We start from the raw sequence: 17,436 nt of genomic DNA, 5'->3' as shown, positions 1-17,436 counted from the left end.
GCTTAAAGTTTATTTTTAAATAGCAAAAGATGTAAGGAAAAACGGTCTGAAAAGAGAATGATTATTAAGTGGTGGTGTCCCTCTCGCACATTTTACAAACAAAAAGCAGTGTTGCTAGCTTAGCGGATTTTCCATAAAATCTCGGAATTTGGACCCCCGTCTTAGTTATCAAAAATGGCTTTTAGTGGTTAGTGGATTTTTTAGTAGCTTGGGCGTTGTTGAAAATTATCGAAAAGGTTAAAATCAATCCACTTTACAGGATTTTAAACATTTTATGACAATAATATATCTAAATACATATTATTTAAACGATGTGACTTAAACTTAACTAGAAAATGTTGCGAGAATTTAGAATTTCCATCAACGTCAAAAATTAAATTGGTTCAAAATAAACGTACAAAGTTATGGTGAAATTAGTTTCGGATGATGACAATTTATTAAAATAAATTATATAAGAAGTATTGATTATATGATATATATTGATTTTTAATAGAACATCATATATTAATAAAACTTATTAACAAAAAAATTATTGTTCTATATTAATAAGAACTCTGTTTAATGGAAAATTTAATGGTAGGTACGTAGATTTCTGATGGTTTTCATGTTGAATTTGGTGGGAAGCCAGATTAATTGTTGGCATCACCGAAAAAGAGCTATGAATGGATTAAAAGAAAAATGGCGTCTATTTACGTTTGTAGTGCGAAGTTAAAATGGCACTGATACAGCTTGTGGCTTGTTTTTTTTCGAAAATCGTGAAAGTTTCCGTGTAATCATGGTGAACACTTTTAATGTAAGTGGTTTTAAGCGAGAATCCTCTCCAGTTTGTGGAATATCCTTCCATATGTCAGATTCATTGATAAATTTTTACTAGTGTGAGCATATATTTTTAAAATGTGAGATATTTTGTCTCATTATAATATTTAATACCATTTGTCTTGTAAATTGTACTTAATCTATGTCATATACTAAATTTGAAAAAACAATCGTGAAAACTATAATTTTGCAATGTATTTTTCATATTATAAGAGCCATCACGTGGTATTTTTTGAACTTTTTTTATTGTATTGAATAGCGTCGCACGCAAGCATGTATATCATTTGCCTGACGTTAAGCGAACGAGGAGGATCTTCTAGTAAATATGACGTTGGAATTTCTGGAAAATGTCCTATATAAAGGTCAAACAAGAAGAATCAAGTACTCAAACGCAAGAAATAAAAAATACCCCGAGAAAAGCAAAATTACGACAAGATGTTAAGGTATTGAAACAAAAACTTAAAAGTCGCGAAATAGTGATTGTAAATATAAAGTCGATTTTAGATTTATTAGAGAAAAATGGCGATTTTTAATTGAATTGAAATTTAAATTGCGAAATTTTAATGATACTGATGGTCCACTTAGATATTGATTAAAATAAATTATGTATTTCGTTGAAAAAAAAGAATTTACTTAAAATAGAGGAAATGTTATATTATAAGACTACAGAAAATTAACTGAACTTAATAATAATAATATGTATAACCAATATTTTGTAAATAGAGATCAAGTACTATGTGTATCGTGTTATGTGTATTGACTTGTCATTTAAGAGTTATTTAATTGTCTACATATAACAAATAAATGAATTTCAGTTCATTTCATTTTATTACCCATTGTGTTTTATTTCCTAAAATGTAACTAGTAGACCTAATATACACGTGTCATGAAAATAGCACAGAAGTAAAAATACAAGCAATTTTAAATCAATTAAAGATGTGAATGTAGGAAAAGAGCACCCGATATGCGCAGACCATGTCTGTTCAGTGCCTCACTCAGTGTGTCAAATATTAATTTGCACGGCCCACTTAGCCAGTACATTAAAGTAGGAATTGCGTAATTAAGTTCAACATAATATATTATTTAAGTCGCGGTTGAGTATTCGGACGTTAAACATGAGTTTGTGGAAGTTTAAGTAATAGAACTGAGGTAATGATGTTTATAATAAAACTCAGTGCTAGATTTTCGACAACGCAGCAATTTCCAAAAAAAACCGTCGAAAAAAATCACCATGACGACGAAGCAATGTTTAGAATTGAATTTACATAAATAAAAGGTTGCAAGCACGTGTTTTGTATTTACATAGGGTTACACAGAATTACTTAAGGTAAATTCAAAACTGATGCATGTGTATAATTTTGTCCTATAATTAAATTATATATGGTCACCACATTAGACAAGGACACCGCGACCAAAAAGTATTCTCTTTCGAGACCGATTTCTCGGCATTAGACAGCACTCCAGTTGTAGGTACATATTAACTCCATGGTTGCGGCATAGACCTATATAGTAGGGACTAGAGATGGCGTTAATGGTTGAATTTATTTATCTGTTAACTGGTAATTGATAAAAAAAATTACCGATATTTTTATTGGTTGAAAATACCGGTAAATCTTTTCGTTGAAAAACTAATTTTGCTAATGTTAAACTTGAATGGTAGAGTTTCTTACATTTATTTTCGATTCAGTGAACTTTAGAAGCTACAGGCTTAGGGCTAACTAGCTTAACTAATTAGTACGAAATGATTAGTGGGAAAAACTCTTTACAAATTTTCCACCACGGCGGTGCGCTGGTTCAATATTTTTGAATTGATTTTTCTTACAATAATTACACATTGCAATTTTTTCCGCTCCCAAGCACTTTTCGAAATGATCCCATATTTCTGCATTGCGTTTCGGCATTTTAAATTAGATATACACTTTAAAAATCCACAACAACAAAGTAAGCAAAGTCTCAAACACACAAAAACAAAGTCAAAACACACAAACACAAAGTACAAATCTCTTAAAATACAAAAACACAACTTTACCAAAATAATAGAAAAGATGCACTGAGCCGCCAAAATGTCAAGTACCAAACAAAATATTACGTTTAAAAAATCAACCAATCGCGTCATCTTCGCGTTCGGTAAAAATATCGTTTCATTTCAATTTTTTAACGAAAAAAATTATCATTAACTGTAAAATACACCAACTTAAATATTGTGCTTTATTTTGAGGTGTATAGAGCATACAATGAAATCATAAAATTCAATATTTTTTACATGATAAGTTGAAAACATCTGCAAGGCGAAAATGAATCTTACGTGTTGAAATAAAGTTGAAACTTGCATAAATATAATTTCCAATAATTGCCTATGCCACTACACGCAGTGTGTTTGTTAAACGGTATTTTTAACCGTTTTGGGTAATTTTATTTATCGAATAGAAGTGTTAATTTTTTTTACCGGTAAATTTATTGGTTAATGGTTATATTAGCCACCTCTAGTAGGGACACGACATATTGTTCTATACGTACAATTGCTTATATAAATAGCACCCATTTTGAAGGCACATACATAAACATATATCTATCTCGTTCTTACTCAGCACTTTAACTCGCAGGAAAACAATATAACAGTATTTCAGTGCGTACATAAAATGAAACATGAATATACGTAAATGTCTCCGTCTCCGTCTAATGAGGCCGAAAATCCGCCATGTTTAGCACGCCAAATGTCATTGTCACGTCAGTTCGGCCGTCTGTTTTGGGTTGTACATTATTTATTGACTTTGATATCGATTTAATATGATTGCTTATATAAAATTTCTTATTTTATCATGCTTAAAACATACAAAAATAATAATTAAAACATATTTTATAGGATCTCAAAAAAGTCGTCGGAACTATTTAAATAAAATAGTTTTATAACACTATTGTCACTATCGTTAAATATTTAATAATTAAGTGATTTTAGAGAGGAAGTCACAAGGAATGACGTTTTTAATTTTATTAACGAATAAATGTTCTGTAGGTGTTTTTTTTTATCAGGCGGTCCCTTGATAAGTTTAAAATTTGAATCACTCTCCAGTGAGAGTGATTCAAATGGTGCGGCGTACCTTCCTTGAGGTGCGCTGCGGTAGTGTGTTACGAACTTTAGAGTCAGCAAAACAATTAAAATAGATTGTAATAGTCTAAGAAAAACACGTACTCAAAATACGATTACATTCAGCATGCTAGAAATGGGCAGATGGCACTGTACTACGCCATATCTTTATGTTTTGCGGCAAACGACAACTTTATAAAATCAGTGTAGCAAATTTTAAAAATCGTCATATCGTTTACTTGGAAAATTTGAAGCACGAACTCGTCTTAGATTTCACATAATATCTAAATCACATAACAATATACTTACTTCGCATTAAAGTATAAATTCTACAAATACATTGATACTCAACAATATTTAAAATAAAATGAGCCAAGAACGTTTATCGATAAAACCTACTAACATTAAAATCTTCTGGGCAGCACTAAAACCGCCATGTTTTGTGACCAGATGACGTCACAGTGGCACGAATTTTTTGTTGACGTTTCATTTCCATAGGTTTCCTACTTCAGTGGGTTGCGGCGAGTTGCGACAGTGACAACTGATGATGGCACTGGCTTATGTAGTAGTAGTTTTTTCCAACTGGATAGGCAAAAATATCATACCGTACAACCTAATCTCTTATACATTTTTTTTTAATAATGAAGTAAAATGAAATGATGTTGATTGATTTGATGAATGAATGATGATGATGAATTGGTATGAAATTAAATGAAAAAAGATGGATGAATGAGAAACACTAAAGAGACAAAATAAAAAAATTTACAGAACTTCGCTACTCGCGTTCCTACCAAAAAGTCGCATTTGTTTAAATATCTGCAAATACCAGACCAATTATTTATTACCATGATCTACATATGTAAAGTAAAATACTTTATTAATTAAATTGTTTTTATTCTACCTAACACATCACAATGACATGTCATTGTCTCAGAATAAGAAATGCACTCGGACGCAAGCTATACGAACGACTCCTTCGTAAGCGCCTCTGGGACTTCGTCGCGTCCAATAAAATATTGATCGACGAGCAGTTTGGGTTCCGCGCCAAGCACTCGTGCGTCCATCAAGTGCACCGCCTCACGGAACACATCTTATGAGGGCTGAATAGGCGGAAACCCATCCCGACAGGAGCCCTCTTCTTCGACATAACGAAGGCGTTCGACAAAGTCTGGCACAACGGTTTGATACGGACCCGCAAAATTATAATTTGCGTAATTACTGGTGGTAGGACCTCTTGTGAGTCCGCACTGGTAGGTACCACCACCCTGCCTATTTCTGCCGTGAAGCAGTAATGCGTTTCGGTTTGAAGGGCGGGGCAACCGTTGTAACTATAATTGAGACCTTAAAACTTATATCTCAAGATGGGTGGCGCATTTACGTTGTAGATGTCTATGGGCTCCAGTAACCACTTAACACCAGGTGGGCTGTGAGCTCGTCCACTCATCTAAGCAATAAAAAAAAAATACATAAACTGTATAACATGGGAGTGCCAGATAGACTCGTGCTCATCATACGAGACTACTTGTCGAGCCGTTCGTTCCGATATCGAGTCGACGGAACGCGCTCTCGCCCCCGTCACGTTACAGCCGGAGTCCCACAAGGCTCCGCCCTCTCTCCGTTACTGTTCAGTTTGTATATCAACGATATACCCCGGTCTCCGGAGACCCATCTGGCGCTCTTCGCCGATGACACGGCTATCTACTACTCGTGTAGGAAGAAGTCGTTGTTACATCGGTGACTCCAGACCGCAGCTACCACCATGGGACAGTGGTTCCAGAAGTGGCGCATCGACATCAACCTCACGAAAAGAACAGCGGTGCTCTTCAAAAGGGGTCGCCCTCCGAACACCACATTGAGCATCCCATTCCCGACTAGGCATGTCATCATCTCCGCCTCCGCCATTCGCCCAATCACGATGTACGACCAACCCATACCGTGGGCCCCGAAGGTCAAATACGTAGGCGTCACCTTCGACAGAGGAATGACATTCCGCCCCCACATAAAGACGGTACGCGACCGCCGCCTTCATACTAGGACGCCTCTACCCGATGATATGCAGGCGAAGTGAAATGTCCCTTAGAAATAAGGTGACACTACAAAACTTGCATATGCCCCGTCATGACCTATGCAAGTGTAGTGTTCGCTCACGCGGCCCGCACTAACTTAAAATCATTCCAAGTCATTCAATCCCGTTTTTGCAGGACAGCCATCGGAGCTCCGTGGTTCGTCAGGAACGTTGACCTCCATGACGACCTGGACTTAGAGTCCATCAGCAAGTATCTGCAGTCGGCGTCGATGCGCCACTTTGATAAAGCGGCACGACACGAGAACCCTCTCATCGTGGCCGCCGGTAACTACATTCCCGATCCTGCGGACAGAATGGAAAGCAGTCGACGTCGCCCCAAACACGTCATTTCGGATCCTCCCGATCCCCTAACGGTGCTTCTAGGTACCTCAAGCACCGGTCATCGTTCTCGTCGAACCCGTCGCTTGCGACGAAGGGCTCGATGAGTAAATTAACCCTCAGACACAGCCCACTGAGCTTCTCGCTGGATCTTCTCAGTGGGTAGCGTTTCCGATACGGTAGGAGATTCGGCGAAGCACGGCTCTTGCTAGGGTTCGTGTTAGCAACGTCGTCAGGTTTGAGCCCCGTGAGTTCACCTACTAGTTAAGGTTCCGCTGATATAGCCTCAAGGCTATTAGCTTAGGTAGGCAAAAAAAAGCACTCGGACATTCACGTACTGAGTATTCTATTTTTATAAAAAATTCTGAAAGCAAAATGAAAAGTTGACGTGATGATGATAGTGATGAAAGATTCGTTTCAAAAGCTAAAGTTTACTTGCGAATAGGCTGGTGAATTGCAGCAACATTGTAGCTGTAGCTATAATTCAGCAGCCACCAAATCGCGCTCCTAAAAGGTCAGCTCCTAAAAAATCAAACAGTAGTGTAGCTTTTGAAAGGGCGTTGAATTTAAGTACAAAATTTATTGTTATTTTACTATTTCAATTCAAATAAATGTTATAATTTGTACCAAATGTGTATCAAGTCTAAGCTTTTGTGGTAATATTCCAAAAATAGCAGATAATTGTATGATAATTTGTTATATTATTACAATAATATAATTTGAAGATAACAAAATAATGTGAAAAATAGAACATGATTATAATAAAATTAATAATATTTTATGCTGATTTGGAAGTAATGACAAAGAAAGTCGAAGTCGTCGTGGCCTAAAGGATAAGACGTCCGGTGCATTCGTGCATGAGCGATGCACCGGTGTTCAAATCCCGCATTGGCGGGTACCAATTTTTCTAATGAAATACGTACCTACTTAACAAATTTTCCCGATTGGTTTCCACGGTGAAGGAATAACATCGTGTAAAAAAAACAAAACCCGCAAAATTAGAATTTGCGTAATTACTGGTGGCAGGACATCTTGTGAGTACGCGCGGGTAAGGTACTACCACCCTGCCTATTTCTGCCGTGAAGCAGTAATACGTTTCGGTTTGAAGGGCGGGGCCATCGATGTGGTAATATATCGATGGGCGGGGCAGCCATTGTAACCATACTTGAGACCTTAGAACTTATATCTCAAGGTGGGTGGCGCGTTTACGTTGTAGATGTCTATGGGCTCCAGTAACCACTTAACACCAGGTGGGCTGTGAGCTCGTCCACCCATCTAAGACATAAAAAAAAAGATTTTCCAGCGAGGGAGTGAAATTTCTCGGTAGACGTAGAATTCCAATGATTTGCCTATAATAGGTAGGCAAAATTACTAGTAAAATTTCGACGGGTTAGGCTAGCTTGACCGAACGTGCTGAGGAGAGCTCACGCGAGTCAGCCTGTGAGACTGCTAACATCAGCCCTAGCAAGAACAGTGCTTCGCTAAATCTACGACTGGATCGGAATCGACCCAATTACAAGATCCGGCGAGAAACTCAGTGTACTGAGTCAGTGGGTTAATTTTCAAGACGAATCCTTCGTTGCATTCAAAGGGTTCCATGAGAACGGTGACTGGTGCTTCAAATTCCCAAAAGCACTGAAAGTAAATCGGGAGAACACGAAATTCCGAAATGACGTGTATTGTTTTGTTCGGAACTTTTTTATAACCAACCTTATTTTGAAAATGTTGTTAACGAAATTCAGGCATCTGCCAAATATGTTGTGATCTGTGATGAAAAGATGAGAACATATTTAGAATAATTATGAAATATATGCTGAATGAAAAACGGCTAATGTGTTTTGTTTGGCCATTTGTTCTCAAAGCTTTAAAGTTGATCCCGCATTAGCTCTTTTGAGAATCATTCGTTGAAACTATACCACCAAAAATTTTTTTTTTTTAATATGGTAGCCCCAAACAATTTTTTCGCTGACGTCACTTGCGCGTCAATTTCATTGCATTACCCATAGATTATACACTTAAGCATTACCGTCAGTCTGTAACCAACGTTTTCTATAAATTTAGAATAGAATAAAAACAAAAACTTAATGTGCCGGCACAGACGTTTTTCTACCTAGAATAAAATGGATTCACCACCAGAGGTTGAAAATGTGCAAGCCAAACACAGTGGCTTTTTTGAGACCTTAAAAACACTGTTTTGTCAACCGTTTATTTATTTTGTTTTTGTGAGTACATTTGTGATACTGTATAAATTTTACTACAAGTATAAGACACATTGTTCAAAGGTTGCTCCCTTGAAAAAACTACCTAAATTGCGAAAAGATATGACCGCAGTAGAACTACGGCAGTACGACGGGACACAGGAGGGTGGCAGAGTGTTGATGGCTGTGAATGGGTGGATATTCGATGTGACTAGAGGGAATCGGTTCTACGGTCCCGGTGAGTGAACAAATGTGTGCTGATGACGAGATTTATAAATAGCGGTGACATTAGTTAGTCATTCAATTATTCAAAGTGCATTCTCTAAACTAATGCAGTCACACATTAATATACAAAAGTGGACAACTTTTCGTGAGTTGAATATCGGATGACTATGCATTTGATTTAATTACCGGTATTAGTTCAAGTGTCTGTTTTATTAGGTAATTGTATTATTATAACTAATTAATTAGAGCTGAAAGTACATCATCTGTATTTATCAGACTTGAGTTGGAATATCAAATTGAATTTGATGTAGCAGAATAATAACATTGTGGATTTTTTGCAAACTGGGAGTTTTGGGGGCAATTGGGATATTGAATTAAAAAAACCTGAATAAAATATGATCCATGGGAACATCAGTGTGACATATTCATGGAAGACTTTTAAAATAACTGATAACAAAACCTCTGGGAGTTCATGTTTGTCATTAAATTATTTGAGTTGCTTCCCTATCTTAGCTTTGAACCCAATATAGTTTCTTCTTCACTAGATTCAAGCCTACATCTTGTATGTATTTGATGCAATATTGTGTCATTTCTTCTCCAGTAAAGCCTTAGCTATACCTTTGATCTATATCAGGAAACCAACTGGCTTCACAACTAATAGTGATGATTTGAGTAGGTATAGAGAGGGCTAGAATATTGCCTACTATCAGCAGACAATATAGGGATTCAGGTGTAGCTTATAAGAAATTAAGTAGGATTTAAGGAATTACTCCCTACATTTAAAGCTGAGAATGGGTTCTAGTTACAGAATGCCAGGGTCACCCTAATTATAATGGATATAAATTCATCATCATCATCAGCCTTTATCTGCCCACTGCTGGACATAGGCCTTCCCCAATGCCTTCCACATAATGAAAAAATTCATAAATTCGTAAAATATTAATTCTTTATTAATTTAATTCTTTTTTTCTTTTGTGGATTAACAATTTTTAAACATAAAAATAGATTATTGTATTCATTGAAAAAAATATTGTTTGTATTTTTTAAGTACAGTAACTAATTTCTTGTTATTTTTTAAGGTGGGCCATATGCTGTTTTTGGAGGAAGAGATGCCACAAGAGGACTCGCCACGTTCTCTGTCACAGCACCTGAAAAGGACTATGATGACTTGAGTGATCTCAACTCTATGGAAATGGAATCAGTGAGGGAATGGGAGGAACAATTTAGAGGTAAATTGAATATCTTTAACCTCTTAGATGTATGAGTGAGCTCATGGACCATCTGGTGTTAGCAAGAGACAAAACAGTATGAATACTGTTATCTCTTCACCTAACTTGAGTTTGATGGCTAAATTATATTATGTAACTGTGGTCCCACTCGTCAAAACAAAAGACTGCTGTGCCATAAGTGGATTGCCACATGGAACTAGGTCAATTAACTGAGTACACAGATAAATAAGTTAATAATCATAATTCAGTCTAATTAGGATAAGAATATACACTGACCTTTCCTCGTGCATTTATGCTGTTAAGTTAATAATAACATAGAATAAGTGATTTTAAACCTTATGCAAATATTGACAAATTTTTCAGACACAACTAAGTCTCCAAATTCCTATAATCCTTTAAATAATTTAAAAAAAATGTTTACAGTTACATTCATCAAAACATAATGAATATTAGCAGAGGTTTTAAAAGTTATTTTACTCAAAATTAAAATTTACAATAAATACCATATAGAAATAAATAAGGTAGAATCATAAGGTAAAAAAAAGAAAATAAAGGAATGTATGCAATCTACCTAGTTAATGGAACTCGTGATCTTTAAATGAACCTTGATTGAAGATACAACAATTCCCGAAAGAAACAAGTTATATGTTTCTCTTAAATCCCCACATATGAATTGTAATCATAGTAAACATTTGTTATCTGATTTGTTCACATTATCATAAAATATTTATCTAATTAAATAGATATTTATTTTTATTAACAGACATCCAGATAATGATGTTTTTGCGAGCTGATTGAAGCGTCGACGATTTTGATTTGATCTTTCAATATTCGACTAAGAATCGACGCATTTTATGTTATGTTTTATTAAATTTTTTGGAACATAGGTGAATACAATTCACTAACTATAATAGTAATGGAGTTTTGATATTTCAAATTGAAACTTGTCACACTCCGTACCTATTACCTATATTTAATTACGTGAGTTCAAAGTGTCCAGTAAAATCTCATTTAACACTTTTAGGAATTACTGTAATTCTTACTTCCGCCCATATATGTGCTAACAACTTTTCGATCTATCGGATAAACAAGGAACGATTACCGCAAGTGTAGTTGTTCTCATGCATTATTCTTTTAACGTTATTGGGGTCATGTGTTCAGTAAGGATTAAAAAGGCATTAAGAGTTATTATTAAATAAGAAATGTTTTCATTAATATACTTACCTAAATTTAGAACCGATACATATTATGATGTTAATGCAGTGTCAGAATGCTACTTCGACAAACCGGCACGACACGATAACCCTCTTAACGTGGCCATCGCTAATTACTTAGCCGAGCCACTCAGTTTCTCGCAGAATTTTCTCAGTGGGTCGCGTTTCCAAGCCGGTGGTAGATTCTGTGAAGCACGGCTCTTGCCAGGGTTCATGTTAGCAACATCGTCAGGTTTGAGCCCCGCGAGCTCACCTACTAGCCCGGTGAAGTTAGCATAACCCCTCGAGGTTACTAGCAACAGGTAGGGAAAAAAACTATAATATTTTTTTTCGATTTTTTTAAAGCGTCTCGTTTGTGTGCTAAGAATGACTATTATATTATTTACTAGCTGACCCGGCAAACGTTGTGTTGCCTTAAATAATTTCTAGGGAAATTCTACTGTAGAAATAAAAACCTCATTTAACCACATAATACCTCATTATAAACAAAAAAATATATCCAAAAAATTAAAATAAAAAATAAATGTTTGGGGTGGACAACCCTTTTCACTTAGGGGTATGAAAAATAGATAGTAGCCGATTCTCAGACCTACTGAACATACTATTGATACACAAATAAAACCAACAAAACATGGCTGAAACATGTATAGTATTGTATAGCTCTCAAATATATTAAGTGTATAATCTATGATGTATAGTGAGTACGTAAGACAGGACACCGGCTTCGTCCCCATCCCTACTACGTGATGTTTGCTGGATCAGTGGTGACATCTGGCGGGGATAGCTGATCGATTGATAGTTGATCAGTAGTCGACCGGCGAGCGCGGAAGATCAAATTCAATTTAAAAAAAATCATAATTAAAGGAACTTGAAATTATAAACTCTGAATAAGAATTTATCGTACTACAAATATAATATTTGATTGCCATCTTGCAACCTTCTTGCGGATGGAAAAATAGGGGTTGATCGTATAAGAGTGAAAATTGAGAGTAATATGATTTTTTTTATTTTAAGTCATGATAAAACTAAATAAAAAACTTGCCAAAAAAATTTAAGTTTATAATTAACAAAAAATAGGGGTTGATCATAGAGGGATGAAAAATTGAGAGTAACATCAGATTTTTTATTTTAATTCATGACAAAATAAAAATAAAAATGAAAATCTTGCCAAAAAAATTAGAGTTTATTATTAACAAATAAAAAATAGGGGTAGATCTTAGAGGGGTGAAAATTTCAGAGTAATATGATTTTTTTTATTCTACGTCATGACAAAATAAAAACAAAATTCTCGCAAAAAAATTTAAAGTTTTTAATTAGCAAATAAAAAATAAGGGTTAATCGTAGAGGGATGAAAATTTAGGGTTGTATGTATTTTTGTATGTTGTATCATAAAAAAATAGAAATTAAAAATTTTGTCTAAAAAATAAAAATAAAAATTTAGGGGTGGGCTACCCCTAACATTTAGGGAGATGAAAAATAGATGTTGGCCGATTCTCATAGATACTGGATAAGCACAAAAAATTTCATCAAAATCGGTCAAGCCGTTTCGGAGGAGTATGGCAACGAAAACTGTGACACGAGAATTTTATATATTAGATTTCGAGAGTGAGATAAAAGTTTTTGAAAAAATAAAAACGGTATGAGAAATGTCGATTATTTTTTCACGCTTTATTTTGTCTGGTATGCCCCGAATTGAAATAAGTGTCGAACACTACTTGATGACTGTTCTTTTTCAGACATGCATAGGTTAATTTAACTGTGTTTACCAAACATAAATACGCAATACTCGGGGCGAATGATAATCAAATATGATAACACTTCTGCAAATAGCTTTTTATCAGCTCAACGTGGGTAATATTTCTTATCATCTTGTTTTTCTGGTCACACCTATTAGGGATTTCTTTTCAGACTGCTAATCGAAGATAAACAATACGCTCGAATGCACTTGAGTAGATCTGTACATATTACACATTGATTATAATTATTGTAAGGATAGAGGCAACTAGTTATTATTATTTATTATTAATACTTTAATTCAGTACAAACCATAACATGACTAATGATTAATTAATGAACGTTAACATCAAATTGGAATATCATTTTATAGAGCTTTTATTTTTTTAAATAATTTCAAATTCCTTTTATGTAAGAAACAGCAAATTTGTATATTTCCTTAGAAACGCGTGTTTAAATAAATTAATTAAGGGGGTTTGATCATAGTTATTGTTCTAGGTTAGCACTAGCTGATATAGCCAAAAACTAGGAACACACAGGAAAAATACGCAAACACTCATTTTTATTTATATCGCCAAAGACGAACGTAAAACATTTAAGTTTCTCTAATATTCTATATCATGAACTCAATGTCATAGAAATTATGCTCAATTAGAGTCAATGCCTACAAAATCTAGCTTTGCTCTCGTTGATTCATGAATAAAAACAACAATGACATAATTCTCGCGCCAACACGCTTGTTTATATGCAGAACATCAGTTTAACTCATAATCGAATTACATTCCCACTGGAAATAGCCCACTAACAGTTAGTAGTAGGTTTTTTGTTAATTTTCCTCCAGCTGGGCAATAGTTAAAATGGAAATAGCTATGACCGGTATAGCATATACCATATACACATACCTATAGCATATACATATACCTGTCTGTTGCTTCTGCAACGTGACGTCATTTCACTTTTGCCTACAGTAATTTTTAACATTGTTACGAAATATTACGTTTAAGAAATAATAATAATAATCTGCATGTTTACGCTGCTCCAGTGCCACTTGTCGCGCTGTTATATTACAATAGTAGACAAAATGTTTTGGCAGCGGCTTGGCTCTGCCCCTGACATTGCTGAACTCCATGGGAGACGGTAACCACTCACCATCAGGTGGGCCATATGCTCGTCTGCCTACAAGGGCAATAAAAAAAATGTAGCGGCATCATAAAATACAAGATATTACCGATATACTGATTCTCAATAACAATAATTTCAAGATAAGTTGCCATTTAGACAAGCACTAAACAATAACATTCGGATTCTGGGACTAGAATCGATCAGGAAACACTTGAAATCAGCGTCGGAACGGTACTTTGATAAGCCCATGCGCCATGATAATCGCTGCATCGTTGCAACTGCTGACTACTCCCCAACTCCGGCTCACGCAGGAGTCAGTCACCATCGATGCTTGGGGCAGCCTTACAGATCTATCCGATCCACTAACTATTATTTAATTTCTGCAGCTCTCGCACTAAGAGTAGGCTTCCCATATATCACCCCGCTGACAGCTGTTGGCAAATCCCACCGCTGATGACTAAGTCCGTGCGACGTGCATGTGGGGCGACCCACCTGGTGAATATTCCCAACTGGAGTAACTCCGAGCCACCAGTATTACTTCCTCCCAAAAAAAAAACATTCAGACCGTCGATTTATCGAGCAACTTTTTTTTATTGCTTAGATGGGTGTACGAGCTCACAGCCCACCTGGTGTTAAGTGGTAACTGGAACCTATAGACATCTACAACTAAATGCGCCACCCACCTTGAGATATAAGTTCATTAATTAATTAAATAACAAGAAACGGAGCTTGCGGGCGCAGCCGCATGTTATGGTTACGTTTTATTTTACTAACAAACTGTGTCCCTGCAGGTGGTTATTGTCACTCATAAACGTTTCCGGCCTTCCAAACCGGTGTGACAGATATGGGTAAAATACATACCTACCATAACCTTATCCAAGGGAACTCAGTGTACTCCTTATCACCGGTATAAATCGCAATGTATAGTCTTTAGTATGTAGTAGTAATTTATAAAGTCAGATAGTCTTATCGATCTGTAATTTCAGAGAATTATGATCTGGTCGGTCGACTTCTGAGGCCTGGTGAAGAACCCAGGAACTACTCGGACGAAGAACCCGAAGAAGCAGACACGTCCGCTCTCCCCAACGACGACAAGAAAACAAATTGAACTTTCATTGCAAAATGACGGTAGCTTTACAAAGTAAAATTGACAAATTTGTAGAACATTTTGCTTCTCATTCTTTCATTCACTAATTGGTTAACTGCATATAATTGAACCTTATTTCTCTATTTTTCTATTTTAAAGTATGTGTTGAAGCTACAGTTTGTCAAGTTTACTAAACTTATGGTCACTTAAAAATTATACACAATGAGTTCACGCTACTGCTTCGAAATCAAGAAACCATAAACTTTTTTTAAAACAATTTTCCTAATTCGGTGTTTCTTGAGAATGTGAATGAGTTTTCATTGTAGAGAGAAATGGAAATGCAGGCTACCTCATTCCTAGTCCAACGAAAGACTAATTATTATTTACTTAATTGAAACCACTGCGTTGTAGCGTGAATCGCCTTTTTGTGTTGGCACTTGTCAAGCGTTGGAATAAATTAATATATTATTGTTCTACATACATCGACTTAAAATTCGTTGTGACCTATTCGTTCCCGTGTTACTTAAATCAAATGTTTATTCTTAAAACGTTACAAAATGAACTAATAACAATATCGTTTTCAGTAGACTGTCAATTTTGTTTTGTTTTAATCCAATTTTTTTATTTGATATATTGTTTTCAGTATACGGTGTCAATCTATATCTATCATCAGTTTTGGATCACTGATAATAATGATTCACAATTTACTTTGTGGAGAAATTGAATACTATCAAGTAACCAGAATATATTTCTGTTTTAAAAATCAAGGCAATGATTTTTTTGTACAATTTTTTTTTTTTCAAATTGGATTAGAACATGCAATAAGGCAATAAAAACCTGTGTCAGTCAAGTTGCGGAAATCGTTTTGGTTTGTCTGTTGAGTGAATTACTTAAAACGTAACGTAGTTATTCAATAAATATAAATCGTCAAAAATTTGTTTATTGTAAATAAGTTATAACAAGTTCAATGTTAGCTGTTTTTACTTATTGCATATTTTTTGTATATAATAATAACAGTTCTATGAAATGAAAGACTGAATGATGGCATATTAATGATATCCGAGGGATGTAACAAAATCATTTATTACACATTCCTTTAATCGAAATTTTTGTTAAGCAGCAGTGTATTAAATATAAAATTAAAATGGGCAGGTTGAAAAAAATTAAAAAGCTCTCAATTCAGCCCGTGTGTTTTTTTAATGCTTTCCTAAAAACTAGCAAACTAAATTCACTGTTTTAATGTAACATCGCGACATTAGAAATAAGGATCGCTTTTATACGAATTTGTGGATACTTATATTTGTTCCTCTAGACTAGATCATTTTTCAGTTGAATTATTCCAATCCAAAAATCTTACCTAATGTCGAAATGTTTTAAGTTATTTAATGCGGTCATAATATTAATTTAAATAATTGTATGCTGCTATGTAAAAAAAAAAAACCTTACACTAATGCCATTTAAAGGTACTTAGTTAGGAGATTTAAGTGTTGCAACTGAAAGGAAAAATAACGGATTGTCCATATTTGACAAAAATGTGTGTAAGCGTAGGATCATATTGTATCTTGTGTATAACTTGTTACTAATTTTCCTGCAAATAACTAAAGTACAAAATGTCACATCCCCGCGCCGTGCTTTAAGTTAAATTATTTACGTTACTACCTTATTAGTATTCATTAATTTGTGTTAGATTTTAAGACTTTCTGTGCAACAAATCTGTGGGATAAAGTTACATTGTTGTTTCACTGTAGCAGACCTTGGAAAGTAATATTAAAAGTTATAAGAAAAACAACTTTTGTTTCCATTTATTAAATCCATTCTTTCATAATAAAGGCTGTAACAAAATAAGATGCAACGCTGAAACATAACCGGCTTTAAGATAATTACTTAAACATTATGACGTAGTCTAATATTTTTTTCCTATTTCCTAACTTTTCATATCACAAATGTATATATGGAGCTGACATACATTTCAAATGTAATATTTGTAAAAAAATAGTCTCTTTTGTTCGTTTCATCAGTTTATAAAGTTTTGTTTTTGCAATCGGTACATCACCGAACCACCGTGTTGACAATAAAGAGTATTCTGCCTATCTAACTTAATTATACATCGTACAAAAACAACAAAAATCTTCTGTTCAAATAAAATAGAACATGTTAAAGCACAAAATAATTTAAATGTTGCGTGAATTAGACCGCTGGATGTTATGCTTCTTTGACTTTCAACTGAGGGTTTCAAAATTCCTCAAAAATTACATGTTAATATTCTGAGAGGAGCTTAATACATAGCTGTACCAAAAATGTTCAAACTATTATTAGTGCAAA

The 17,436-nt window shown here is 34.8% G+C and overlaps 1 protein-coding gene and 1 long non-coding RNA gene across 3 annotated transcripts; both read left to right on the top strand.

Moving 5' to 3' along the window:
• Positions 1–442: 442 nt before the first annotated feature.
• LOC134199942 (uncharacterized) lies at positions 443–1,648 on the top strand. Its single transcript, XR_009974636.1, has 2 exons — positions 443–793; positions 1,076–1,648. It is a non-coding gene; the product is annotated as an uncharacterized LOC134199942 (long non-coding RNA).
• Positions 1,649–8,182: 6,534 nt separating this feature from the next.
• Pgrmc2 (progesterone receptor membrane component 2) lies at positions 8,183–16,903 on the top strand. Of its 2 annotated transcripts, NM_001046802.1 has the most exon segments (5): positions 8,339–8,741; positions 9,808–9,957; positions 15,014–15,132; positions 15,135–15,207; positions 15,210–15,233. In NM_001046802.1, coding segments are annotated over 5 exon segments (678 nt in total). In that variant the 5' UTR covers positions 8,339–8,425; the 3' UTR covers positions 15,230–15,233.
• The last annotated feature ends 533 nt before the right edge of the window (positions 16,904–17,436 follow it).

Source organism: Bombyx mori, chromosome 13 (assembly GCF_030269925.1).
Source record: "Bombyx mori chromosome 13, ASM3026992v2".
Lineage (NCBI taxonomy): Eukaryota > Metazoa > Arthropoda > Insecta > Lepidoptera > Bombycidae > Bombyx > Bombyx mori.
This window is presented reverse-complemented; position numbering and strand designations above follow the sequence as displayed.

Bases quoted from the DNA above. Each gene is read 5' to 3' on its own strand.
- Pgrmc2 (XM_012691667.4), top strand. From the start codon at position 8,426: ATGGATTCACCACCAGAGGTTGAAAATGTGCAAGCCAAACACAGTGGC. The intron at 8,742-9,807 runs GTGAGTGAACAA...TTATTTTTTAAG, and splicing joins GAATCGGTTCTACGGTCCCG to GTGGGCCATATGCTGTTTTT. The intron at 9,958-15,013 runs GTAAATTGAATA...CTGTAATTTCAG, and splicing joins ATGGGAGGAACAATTTAGAG to AGAATTATGATCTGGTCGGT.